The sequence below is a fragment of the Myiozetetes cayanensis genome, unplaced genomic scaffold, assembly GCF_022539395.1.
Source record: "Myiozetetes cayanensis isolate MyiCay16 unplaced genomic scaffold, myiCay2020 scf14, whole genome shotgun sequence".
NCBI classification, from domain to species: Eukaryota; Metazoa; Chordata; class Aves; order Passeriformes; family Tyrannidae; genus Myiozetetes; species Myiozetetes cayanensis.
Window position 1 is genome coordinate 13,816,822 of NW_026087048.1, and position 12,491 is coordinate 13,829,312.

A 12,491-nucleotide genomic window follows, 5' to 3' on the forward strand; every position below is an offset into this window, starting at 1 on the left:
TGGCCCCTAAAGCAGTGAAAGGAACAAGAAAATCTCCAACTTCCCCACTCTGCTCTAGTGATTGCCTCTTGGGAATAAAAGATGCAAGACATCTCCTAAAGCAAAGAGAATACAGCTATTTTATTCGGTCATTGAGAGGTCATTTTTGCTAGAGGAAAGCACAAGGATCCTCTATAGAAACAAAATTGTCCCCATGGAGAAACAGTCACACACGAAGTGCTGGGATGAGTTCAGACACAGAGTTCCAGCAAGCAGTTGGTATTAGCTCGATTCTTGTTGGAAGCCAGAAGACTGGGCTATGCTTGTGCCTTATAAACTTCAGAATCCAAGCATTTATTTAAGCACTTAGGATAGACAAAGAATGCTAGCACAAAACTAGAGAACACAGACAGGATTTTTTAGCAACTATAAATGCCATGTTTTGCTCCTAGACCAGGAATCAGCCACAAGTACAAGAACAGCTCATTCTTTGTACTCCAAAATATTTGTTTTAGTTCCAGGTGTTTTTCAGTTTGGTGGCAGTCATACAAACTGTATCATGATATGGGGATTATTCTCTGCTTTGCTTTTGTTTCATTGTTAATGTTATTAAATGTTAACTTAAATGTTAAATTGTAGAAAAGCAAACCGAACCCTTCTGAACCAACCTCAGAAGGAAACTGATTTTCAAAAAAGTTTCCTTTTTCTCCTTTACTTTTCAGTTTCATAAAATCTGTTGGCAACTCATCAGAAAGCTACAAATCAAATAAAAAAAATACCATTGCACAAAATTTCCATTGTGATTTTTTTGACTAAAGTGGTTTGAAAGAGTTCAGATAAGGATGATAGAATTTGGAAGACTTCCTCAAATTCAGGTACTGAATTTTCTGAAACCAGATCATCACTGGAGGCACAAGCACTGCCCATGTCAAGATAAAGCAGTAAGCAATCACTATTAAGGATGTCAACAGAGAATAATGCAACTCCTTGACATAGGTTTCATTATACCCACCCTGAGGAGTAAAACAGGAAGACATTGCCATGTCCCAGAAGATGAAAACAACCTTTTTCTCTGGAGCACCAAGTTACTTTCGGTTTGGAATATGTCTATGAATGAAGTGTCTTGGGAGATGGAATATGAAGGATATACAAAAATAATTTTCTTTCCCACAAAGTAGCTTCTCTCAAAGAGAAAAACCTCAAAGTATAGAGTCAAGACTATCTGCACTCTGAAATTCAAGAAGAAGGGGTAGACACAAAGCCTGTTTTAGAAGATTATTATGAATGGAACTATTTGCAAAATTCAACTCTGATTACAATACCCTACAAGTTGTGACTGTGGATTTGAAGCCAGGTTGATACTAGATTTTGAATCCATAGATGGATAATAAAGTCTTAAACTGATCATGAGAGATGGGTGCCTGGCATATTATTAGGAAAATCACAGACATCGTGCTGTTGGCTACAGGAACTGGGATGGTTTAACAATAGGGTACTTTGACTCAAGATCAAAGACCTGCATCACTGGATCTGTTGTAAATCATTATGAATTCAGATGTGGAGAGTGCAGGTCTTTCAGAAACCCTAATCTGCTTCTGTGCTAGAACATCACTTTCTATTCCTCAGAATTACTTGCCCCTCCCTGATGCCAGCATAAAAGGAAAAGAATGACACTGATTATTTTATCCCACCAGCCACAAGGCATAATCCTCGTGCTTTGATAAAAAAGGAGTCGGTGAAAGGTTAAATAAAGGTTAGTTGACGGAAGATGAGGAGGAAAGAGCAGGAAATGAGAGATGAAAGGCTGGTGGGGGGAGGCAAGAGGATAAAGACACAAAAGGAGGAAGGAAGAGATATAGAAAGAGAGGGGAAAGGCCATCAGCAATAACTGCTGTTAGCACACAGAATTGTCTTGATGAAATAAGCACGATCAGGAGGTCACCACAACCTGTCTTTTTAAATTGCTCATTACAATTTTACTAGGCAAGCATTGCACTGAGGGCCCTGCCCGTTTCTCCAGCCTTTTCCTTCAATATCCGCTCAGCAAATGCCTCTGAGACCAGCTCTAGCTAATTTCCTTAAAGACATGCAAGCTGGTAATTCTGGGAAGCACAGATAGTCGGGAATAACAAATACAACCAAAATTAGATTAAAATAACCTGCTGATAAACAAATTACTCACCCAAAATACATATTGGATTAGGCTTGGTGAGAGCGGGGATCCCTATAATCACATCGCCACCGTGTGGCTCCTGGTCCATCACATCCCCTCCAGCCTGCACACCCTGGGTATGTGCTTGTCTGTGCTTAGATAGCAGGGGTCCAGTTTTGTTCCACTTCCCCAAGACTGGGAATGGTTTTCCTGGTTTTTTTTCTGGGAGGTGAGTTCACTAAAAGCAATAGAGGCCATGGGACTTGGAGGGCAAGCCACACCTCCCACCACTGTTCAAACAAGTTCCAACTGGTGTTTGTCCCCTCCACACCTCAGGACTGCTTAGTGATGAGCTCCCCAGGCCTTAATACAGAGCTGAATCAAGACATGAAGATACATTTATAGAGAAAAAGCAGAACAAAGCCAAAGGAGGCTGGAAAAAAAAGTAGTATGTGCACACTGGGACAGAGAGAAGAGACTCTGGGAGAGTTGCAGTGCCTCAGCTCACCTCAGTTTATCTGTCAGGATCTACCTCCTCATCCCACCCTGAGCTGTGGTAAGCATATAGAAATTGAAGAAGGAAGGATGGGCAGGGGTAGCACTGGAAACCTTGATGATAACGTCCAAGAGATGAATAAAACACTCCTGATGCTCTCATGGCATTCAGCACCTTTATAGATATTTACCAAGCTACACGCTCAGCCTGTATAATAATGCCAGTTCAGTGAGAGGGAGTTAAGATGGTGTGCAGACAACAGATATTATGAAAACAGCAAAGCAATGGAGGAAGAACTTGCTGTGAGCTGTTTGCTGTGTCCATGTGGGCATGGCAGGTGGGGAACTCCAACTGGGAAAGTAGCATGCATGTAAGGACTAGTAAAACAATCTGGGATGCTTGAAAAGAGATATGTCAGGAGTGAGAGATTGGATTACGGTCATGCAAGAAGTATCTTCTCTGTTTCAGTAATCTGCGCTTCCACTGATAGAAAGTTACAGCACTGTCATTAGAAAGGACCTCAACTTCTACTCCTCCATTATTCACCATCTCTGTGGCTATCACCAAATGACAATGACTACACACAGGGGAACAGCAATAACCAAGGCCACTCTTCTTGCACTGGGTTTCCAAGCATTTCTTCCCTGCTGTGAATGAAGTACAAGTTTGTAGTGTCCCATCACTTATTTCTTTGGATAATCCTAAGCTTTCCCCTCTGAAACACAACAGCAATAATTTCCCAGGTACAGCTGGGGTGGTAATTTTTTCTTACACTGATGTCTTTTTTCCAGGCATATCTTGCTTCTTGCAGTTATGCACCTGTTAAGTGAGCATTTAGCATCAGCTTCTGTTAGGAAAGAGAAGCCAAACAGTTTCTAGCCAGCCCCTGGCTCTGCAGGTGGACAAAATCTCAAGTAGAGCTTATGGAAGCCTGAGGAGATGAAGATGGATGTTTCTGAATCCATCAGGGAGACACACTGCCATCTGCCTGCTCCCTTAAAAACTACTGTGTGCTTTGCAATTGCAGCTCTGCTAAAAGCAAGAGTGACACTGACCCTCCAACACAGCTCTGTGTACAACCATAATCCCCCTGGCACTTTGGGCTGAAGCACTCAAGGATAGCACAGTCCTACAGGGATATACCCCGAAGAATGGCCATGTTCTTGTCCTATCCATCTTACAGCCTTCAGCACCAGCAAAATACAATCTCCCCACCATTTCCCAGCTAGCAGGTCACTGCAAGTTTCCAAAAAAAGCTCACAATATTTAATCTACCAATTCACTCAGTGGCAATTTCCAGTATTCCTCCTTCCCATTTAGTTTGTGTCCCATCTGAAACACGCCAGAGGGCTTCTGGGTGCTTTGCTGGATACAGCTCTATCCCCTTTTTTCATAAGCAATTTCCAAGTGCTATAGCATTCACCAGATTTGACTTTTAACTTTCCAAGAACTCCTGCACCATTCAAATGCTCTAAGTTCATGGCCACAAAAAGGTTAATTGTGACAAAACAAGCTGTCCTGGTGCAATCCTGAAAAAGAATTCATCGCTTTTTCAAACATGGTGAATTTAGCTTAAAAAACCAGAGCTATTTCTCACATCTGACCCACACTTCCCAAAAGACACAACTAGCTCATTTGTATGCAAATACCAGAGCAGTGTACTCCAAAAGCCTGGAGCTTCTCATGTCCTGAACCATAGGACAAGGAGAAAACTAAAAGACATTTTCTTGGCCACTCAACATCAGACTGCAGAAAGCATCCAAAAACACAGTTCAGGCTGACTCGTGGTCTGTAGTGTTCTGTTTGGTTGCACAGTATCAGCACCATTTCACAATTCCAGTCCCACCACTTTAAAAAAAAAAAATCAGCTGAAAATAGATGATGTGCTACCCTAAAATCACTATACCATTCACAACCAAACAACACTGCTGTTATTTGTGACCTTTTCTCCCTTTCCATGGAAGCAGCAACAAACTGGTAAGGGTGTCACAAAATTACTTAGTCACCTGGCTTGGTCAAGGTCTGCAACACCCCCAACCAGCTGGTGCAAATGTTAAGCACATCCTCTCACAGCAGAGCTGTACCCTGGCAATCACCATCTCTCAGCCCTGCCTGCACATTATCAGTCCTGAAAAACTTAAAAGGGAGAATAAGGTAATCTGTTTTGGAAAATAGAACTTTTCCAAGTCTCTGCCCGCAGCATCGTTGTAACTTGGCAAGTATGGTGGTGCAACAGCATGACAGGACAGAGAAGTTCTGGCCCCACTCTCCTGTGATGCTGGATCAAAGCAATAAGGATTTGTCACCAGATGGAGAAGTTCCCCTTTCTCCCATTGTACTCCCCATGCCCCAGGACAATCACTGCTCCCTAAATACTCACAATAAGGTCTGGTCTGGCTCCCTTGTCATCTTGCTCCCTGGAGTGTAGGGCACCATCTCCCACAGAGCTGGAGCTCCAAGAATCATAACTCACAAAGGAAACTACTGGACTACTGTCTCTTTCCTTTGTATTGCTCTTTAGTACCAAGGGAAGAGGCAATACCAAGGGAGAATGAGGTTCAACAGGATCATTCTGTCTAGCAGCACAGCACAGAAAGTCAGAAAGAATATGAAGAAAAAAGCTTACTTGATTTCAGCAGAGCTGCCAGAGCCCCAATGGCTGCCCTAGGGAAAGAAGAGAGATGGAGAAATAATGTCAATTTATTCGATAATTTTTGTAACCTTCATCTTCACAGTCTTCTGGGCCACACTTCCCACATGGTCTAAACCGACAGCTTATGATGAACTTTGACAGAACTGCAATGTTTTACACCAATAGAGTATCCAGTCTCTGGAGCTGACTCAGTTATTCTAAAAGACCATTAGCCCTCTAGCTTTACTGTAGCACTGATTTGTAATGACCATTAAAATTTAAAGCAACACCCACACATCCAAAGTAATCTAACAAGTCTTTAAACTGCTGCCCCAGAGCTTTTTCTTTTTACCAGAGACTCAGCACATGCCCACTCCAGACACAAGTGCTTCGATCTACATCAGCAGATGATAACTTCTGTATCAAGGCTGGGATATCAATGTCAGTATTTCCAGCCAAATCCCACTGCGTTTTCTATTTTCCTAAATCAAGCTTCACCCTGTCCTCCCTCCCAGCTTTAAATAAAAACAAAATTGAATTTCTTTTAATTGAAACAATGTCTTGCATTGCAGGGGTATGTCAGGGGCCCCACTCAGGGGAGGACTTGTAAGAAAGATGCTAAAACTCTATAAGTAAGACTGTTTGCAGGGAGTAAGTAGCCACAGGGGAGAGACAGACAGGTTTCTGTTGACTTTCTGTGTCATTTCAATGTACAGGCGAGCAGTTTGAACAGTTTGAGAATCTGAACTGAGATATCATTGTTCCCCAACATCTGGAGGCTGTTCCTTCCTCGTGTGATAAAATCTCCATCCCAATATCACCACAGAAAACTTTTTTTTCCAGCCATGTTCTGCTGGAGCAAGAAGGTTTGTGTTCTAACCTGGCTTACTGCTGTGAAATTTCAAGTGCCCAAAGCTGATTAAACAAATACAACTACAAAAACCTCCATGCCCAAGGATTCCTTAAAATGTAATCTCTTTACTAACCAATCCCCAAATAAAATCGTATTAACATCCATACTGAGCCAATTATCATTCTGCAGCAAATAAACAAATATTTTTTGTCATCAAGCTGCTGTTCACTGTGTGTCCTAACAGCAGCTGAGACTAAAAGATTCAAGAGAGCTGGTTGTTGCTGATGTTGGGTCAACATCTCTATCTAAAGTCATTTGTTCATAATGAATCTCTCAGAGTTCAACAACAGCTTTACAAACTGCAAAGGAAACGCATACAAATACAGACAGAACTGGAAATCAGTAGCTAAAAATCTCACCAGTGGAAGCATAGTCATGCTTTCATTGCTTCTGCAGCTCCACCTAAACAGCAATCATTCAGCTAGTGGGAGGAATACTGTCATCCACCAGCTATTCAGCCTGCTCAGAAGAGAGATACTCAATCTTTCCCCGAGTTTAAAGTCTGGGACAAAGTAAACAACTCTAAGCAAGTTAAAATTCCACCCAGAGCATCTCCCAGAGCTCACACTCCAGTACGTGTCTTGTAAAAAGAGGTTGCATTACATACCTACGTTTTACAGCCTTAATGTGATGTCTCATTCACATAGCAGAACATCAGAGAAATGAAGGACGACCAGAGTATCTCTGGCTCCAAGTAGAAGACTTCTCAGTATTTCCTGTAGGCATCTGCTTTATTTTGTAAGCAATGCTTGCAAGCATTGCTACGAGTTTCAGGAGAGCTCCACCACTGTCATAAAGTCAACACTGCCAGCAATCCTCCCATCAGCCAATAGATCAGCAAATCTGGATCCTCCAATACTTTTGGGGTGGCCTGTGAACTACATTGTATACAGACAACTTCATTCATGCTTAGAAGATCTTAGAACTCCCAGGCCATGTTCTCAGACAGTGTAATCTCCAATTCCTACTATCTTTGGGTCTGAATTTTCTTCAATTCCTCATCCCGCTTACCCCAGAAGACCTAAGCCCTTCCTGGCCATACCAAAGTTGATCCTTCAAAAGCCTTAAGCACTCCTGGTCACTTCTTTTCTCTGGGCTTGGAAAGAGCTCAAGTCAAGAGATAAGAGCTATTCGTGGTTTTGATGCGACCTGGTAGAACAGGTGAGCAACTTGTAAAGCCAAGAAACCCAAAACTATCATAAAAATGTAAGTAAATCCATGTAGAGGGTCTGTGGGGTGGAAAATTCAGACATGTCCTGAAAAAAGCTTAAAAAATTAAAGGTGATGTCACCCAGATCCCACCACCACCTCTCAGCAGAAATGGAAATTTTCATAATCACCATCTGCTTCTGAAGCAACATTACAGACCTGCAGCTGCAGCTACATGGATTTCCCATATCCCAAGCTAACAGCCTAGACACATCCTCATCTCAGACCATGCCTGTACACAGTACTGCAATAAAATAAAGCAGAAACAAATTGGCATATTTCATCTCTTCAGGTACTGCAATCCATCACAAGGGGTTTGGCATAGGCAGGATGAAGCATTCTGTGGGTCCTACAGCACCTGCTCTACTGTCATAAGTGCAGACCCAATAGACTGACCTCAGTGGTGTGCATTGCTTTAGAACTGATTTTAAAAGGAAAAAAAAAAGTCATTAGGGTAAACTGCAAAACAGATAAACAGATTTAAAGGATAAAATAGACTTACCAAGAGTAGATCAAGCCTGTCTAACTTGGTATCTTTTTTTGATAAGATAACCTTTTTTTTTTAGACAAGGGAGATGTGGTGGATCTAATTTATCTGTACTTCAATAAAGCATTTGATATGGTGCCACACTGAAAATTGTTAGGCCAGCTGGAGAACATTCTTAGTGCAAGAATTACAATGTGGGTAAGGAACTGGTTAAAGAGGCAATGACAGGAGCTGTGCTGAAAGAGGAATTATTAGTCTAGAGGGAAGTTATGTGTGGAAGTCCTCAAGGATCTTTTGAGACTGATCTTATTTCATCTTTTCATTAATGACCTTGGCACAAAAAGTCAGAGTATACTAACAAAATCTGCTGACCGTGTGAAGTCAGGAGCTGCTGCCAATAGCAGGGAGTTCAGAATATCTTTCAGGAGTAACAAGATGTTCTTGAGTTCTGAAGCAATAGAAATGTGATGAAATGTAATAGTCAAAGTGCAAGGTTAAGCATTTAGGGTTTAATAAGAATTACTGTTATGAGCAGGGGCTCATAATTTGGAAATGGGTAGAAGGACACCCTGGATATATGAGCCCATTAAAGGATGAGGACAAGCATGACCAGAAGGGTGACAACCATGAAAAGAACAGATCAGGTCTCAGGACATCCACTACCAGTGGGGAAGGGGAAGCATGAATGTTCTCATCCAAGGCTTCACCTGAGCAGCTGTGTGCAGCACTCAGAAGGAACCATGCAGAAGTGTGCCAAGGAAATCACTGTGGTAACAGAGACGTAACTCATGAGAGGGTTTAAAGATCACAGTTTAGTCACCTTAGTGAAATGATAGTCAAGAGACAACTGGATTTTTCTCCACAGACACACTGGGGTGGTGGAGAAGTAAACACTGAGTAAAACAGAGAGCTACTTAGGCTGAAGAACAAATTTGGCACAAAGATGAATGGATAAAAAATGACCATGAATAATTTCAACTGGAAAATAAAGGATGGGTTTTAAGCACTGGAAAATGAAGGTCTGAAATATCCATCTTGGCAACAATGGGACAAACAACCTAATGACTTTGAAAAGACAGTCTGGATTCCTTATAATGAGACTGCTAGGCTCAGTTACCAATGAGGAAAGGATCTGAAAAAAGTGACCCAGGAATGACTGTAGTCCTATATCCCTATATTTTAACCATAGATATAGTGGCAGTGAAATAGGAAACAGGAATTCTAAGTGCAAAGTTAATTAGCTAGTCCAGAAAATAGCAACTACACCAGCTTAAGTTGGAAGTCCAAATAGTGCAGTGTCCTGTGGCCAACAGTGACTGATGAGTTCCTGTGTACAAACCACAGCAGAAACACAGTGCTAGAACTTGCAGAACTCACAGTCCAGTGATACCATAAACTAGCAATGGTGCCTCCAGAAGAGGTTTTAGCTCTTAATTGTATTTTCTTCAAAATATCTGCCTGGAAACTTTTGAAATTATGCAAGCTCTTAACATTCATAATTACCCTGGGAAATGAGTTTGCACCTACACTGTGTAGAGAGTTAGCTACCTGCATTTGTTTTAAGTTTGGACTTTCAATCAGCATTGTCATTTACACATTAAGCCAGCTGTCAGCAAGTATCCCCAGATTATTACCTATCGTTGATGCTGAATTAATTCAAACATACAAAACACCATATAGGAAACAAATAATAAGTCATAGGGGAGGATGAAAAATAGGCTTACACTGAAAGAAGCAGCAAGACCATTGAAGCATCAATGGGGTTAGAGCAAACCAGGCAAATGGTGTTTGTGATAATATCAGCATCCCTTAGCACCATATGGCAAACCAACAGCATCTTTTCTGGCATCAGAAGATATAATGAGATGAGTAAGCCTGGGACAGGAAGACAGAGACAGGAGTTCATAAATTGTGCACGAGAGCAAGAACGGGGTGGGGGGAAGATGGGAACAGGAGGAAAAGTTTAAGAGCACAAGAAAGATGACTTGATGAGCCATATGCCAGACCAGAGAATTTGATAACATGCCCAGTGCAAATCTCTGCATTTGTCTCAAGAACGAACGGAGGGAAGACAGAGGGGATGGGGAGGAGGGAGAAGGGATTAAATCATTAAAAAACCTGCCAAATCTGTCCAGATGTCTTCCTCTGATTTTCTGTTTTCTATGGTAATAGGTTAGGAAAATCTAAGCTGTTTTGTCAAGTCCTGTGTCTCAAAGGAGGCTCACTTATATATTTTAAAAAAAAAAAAATTATAAATAAAGTTGCCCTGTCTTATAAGGCATAATAATAAATGCTGCTCCATAATCAGAAAACATTAAAAACTCCCTGTAGTAGCAGTCGAGACAGCCACTCTGAAGAATGGAAATCTTTGAAGTGTTTCCAAGTCAGCAGCTTGGATATCTGGGCAGGAGTACAACTAGCAGACAGATAGACAAATGCAACTTCCAGATCCTGTGCTTAGGAACCAGCAGCAACAACAAAGAAAAACTCCATGTCCCAAGCCAAAGCACAATTGGATTAGCCAGTAAAACCAGGCTGTTAAAAAGCCTGGACAAAGGAGTCCTATGCCTAGGTCACCCTTTCAGATTCTGAGCTGCCAGGACATTTTCTGCTGAGAATCACTGCAGACAGAGGAGCCTGAAAGCCAGAAGCTCTTCAGTTTTCTTCTGCACTCCAATCTCAGCTCACAGGTTGTAGCACAAGGCAGTATGATGGACAATGATGTACCTCTGTTTCTGTCTCTTCAAGGAAAAAGAAGGACTCCTGAAAATGAAAAACCTCACTACAGAAGAGATGCATGGTTGACTACACAAAAGGATTTTAAGATTCATAGGACACATGGTGCTCACATGTTCAGGACTAGCTTGGGACTATGGACAGGGAACAGAAGTGCCAAAGACTGAGCAAAGAAATGAACCAATGGCGCTCTACAGATCAGCCCCCAAGTAATTGAATCATGCTTCCTTCTCCTGAAAAATTGTGTCTTCTACACGCTGAAACACAGAACACCCTCTTCAAATTATTGAGTGAAAGCTAATGACTTGGTGCTTCGTTAAATACCTCTTCAGCCTGATGCCTGATCTAATTCCTCAAAGCAATCACACCTGGATGATAAAGACATAAACCACTATTTTTATAGAAATGTAGCTCATGTTGCTCAGTTTCTTTTGCCCTTCACCCTGCTATTTCACATATACTTACTTGTTGCTGTCATGTTTATTTATACCACAAGCAGCGTGGGGCAGGGGCCGTGAAATACATATTTGTACAGCATCCAGCACAATGGAACCCTGACTCAGGGTTCAAAGTATCACAGCTTACAGGCTTAAAGCCCCTAAGCTTCCACAGCCCCTGTCTCCAGGAGGAATTAAGTGTCCTTGAGTGTGCACATTATCTGGCTGCATTTTGCCTCCAACCCCTGGGACATGTACTTAACTACCAGAGTTTATATAGTCACAGAGCCACTTGCTCTAAATTTCACATTCACGTTCAACAGCTGAGAGACATTTAGAAATAACACGTAGGCACCACAGCAATAGATGCTTTATAAATCCTACCAGAAAGCATATCTCATCCAAGGCAGATGCCTTGAATGGTCATTTCACTCATGGTCCAGGAACACAGATCTTAAATACTCAGGCACTGCACAGAGATTTGTCTTAAAGACATAAAACCAGCAGCTTCGCAAGTCTTGGAAAAACGGGTGGGCAAAGGCTGCTTTTGCTGCCGGCATCTTTATAGCACTGCTAGCCTAGGACTTATGCGAAAACACCCATCACCATACCCACTTTAATTCCAGCTTGTTAGCTAGGCATTAGAACTTACACTAGAGGCAAAGTTTGCTTTCAGTCTGCAATGTCCCGCACACTGCCAACAGGTGGAGTTTGGAAATCCAGCTGTTGTACACAGATGTGCTTCTGGTGTAATGCTGAAGGAAAGGGAATAAAAATCACACACTCTTTCTACTGGATACTTCAAGTCCAGTGACCAGCATGTGTCAGTTCCCAGGTTCAGTTCAAAGCCTTCAACGTAGCATCTTCCAAACTTCCCTGCCTGCCCTGGAGCCTATTAGGTTAAAATCAGTGAAAAGGTAGAGCCTTCCAGCCTCTTTCATCTCTGCCTCCCAGAAAGAAGAGTGACTCCAGGCTTATTCTACAGGCATCCTTACAAGTATCCTACTTTCTCTTGTGTACAAAAAATACAGAAGGCGAGACAGCTGTAGCCTAAAAAGTCAACCTATTCTTTACAGCTCTAAATTAAATTAGCTTCAAAGAAGTAACAAAGAAGAACAAGGTATATGAAATACACTCAAATCCTTGCCAAAAAAGTGCCCAGGCATTTCTTACAGCACAGTGCAGAGCTGGCACTGGCTCCTCAGACAGAAGCTATACCTCAGAAGATTATGTCAGCTCCCTCTCTAAGGTCAGATGTCACCAATATGGCTGAGGCAGGCTGTGACAGCTTGTCATTCATGTCAAGATGAAGGGGCTGTAAGGATCAAAATCAGACAGAATTCTTAAACAATTCATCACCCAGGCAGTTCCAGGCTGACAGTGTGAAAATCCGGGTCTCCCACCCAAGGGAAACATGTAGGGGAACTGGGAAAGGGGCTGAATGCTATCC

At 42.0% G+C, this 12,491-nt stretch overlaps 1 protein-coding gene across 1 annotated transcript in view; it reads right to left on the reverse strand.

The window, feature by feature from the left end:
• Positions 1–12,491, reverse strand: part of AGBL1 (AGBL carboxypeptidase 1) — a 251,982-nt gene that overhangs the window by 220,064 nt on the left and 19,427 nt on the right. The window contains exon 6 of the mRNA XM_050309740.1: positions 5,254–5,291. Coding sequence (XP_050165697.1) covers positions 5,254–5,291 — 38 coding nt within the window. The remainder of the gene's footprint in view (positions 1–5,253; positions 5,292–12,491) is intronic.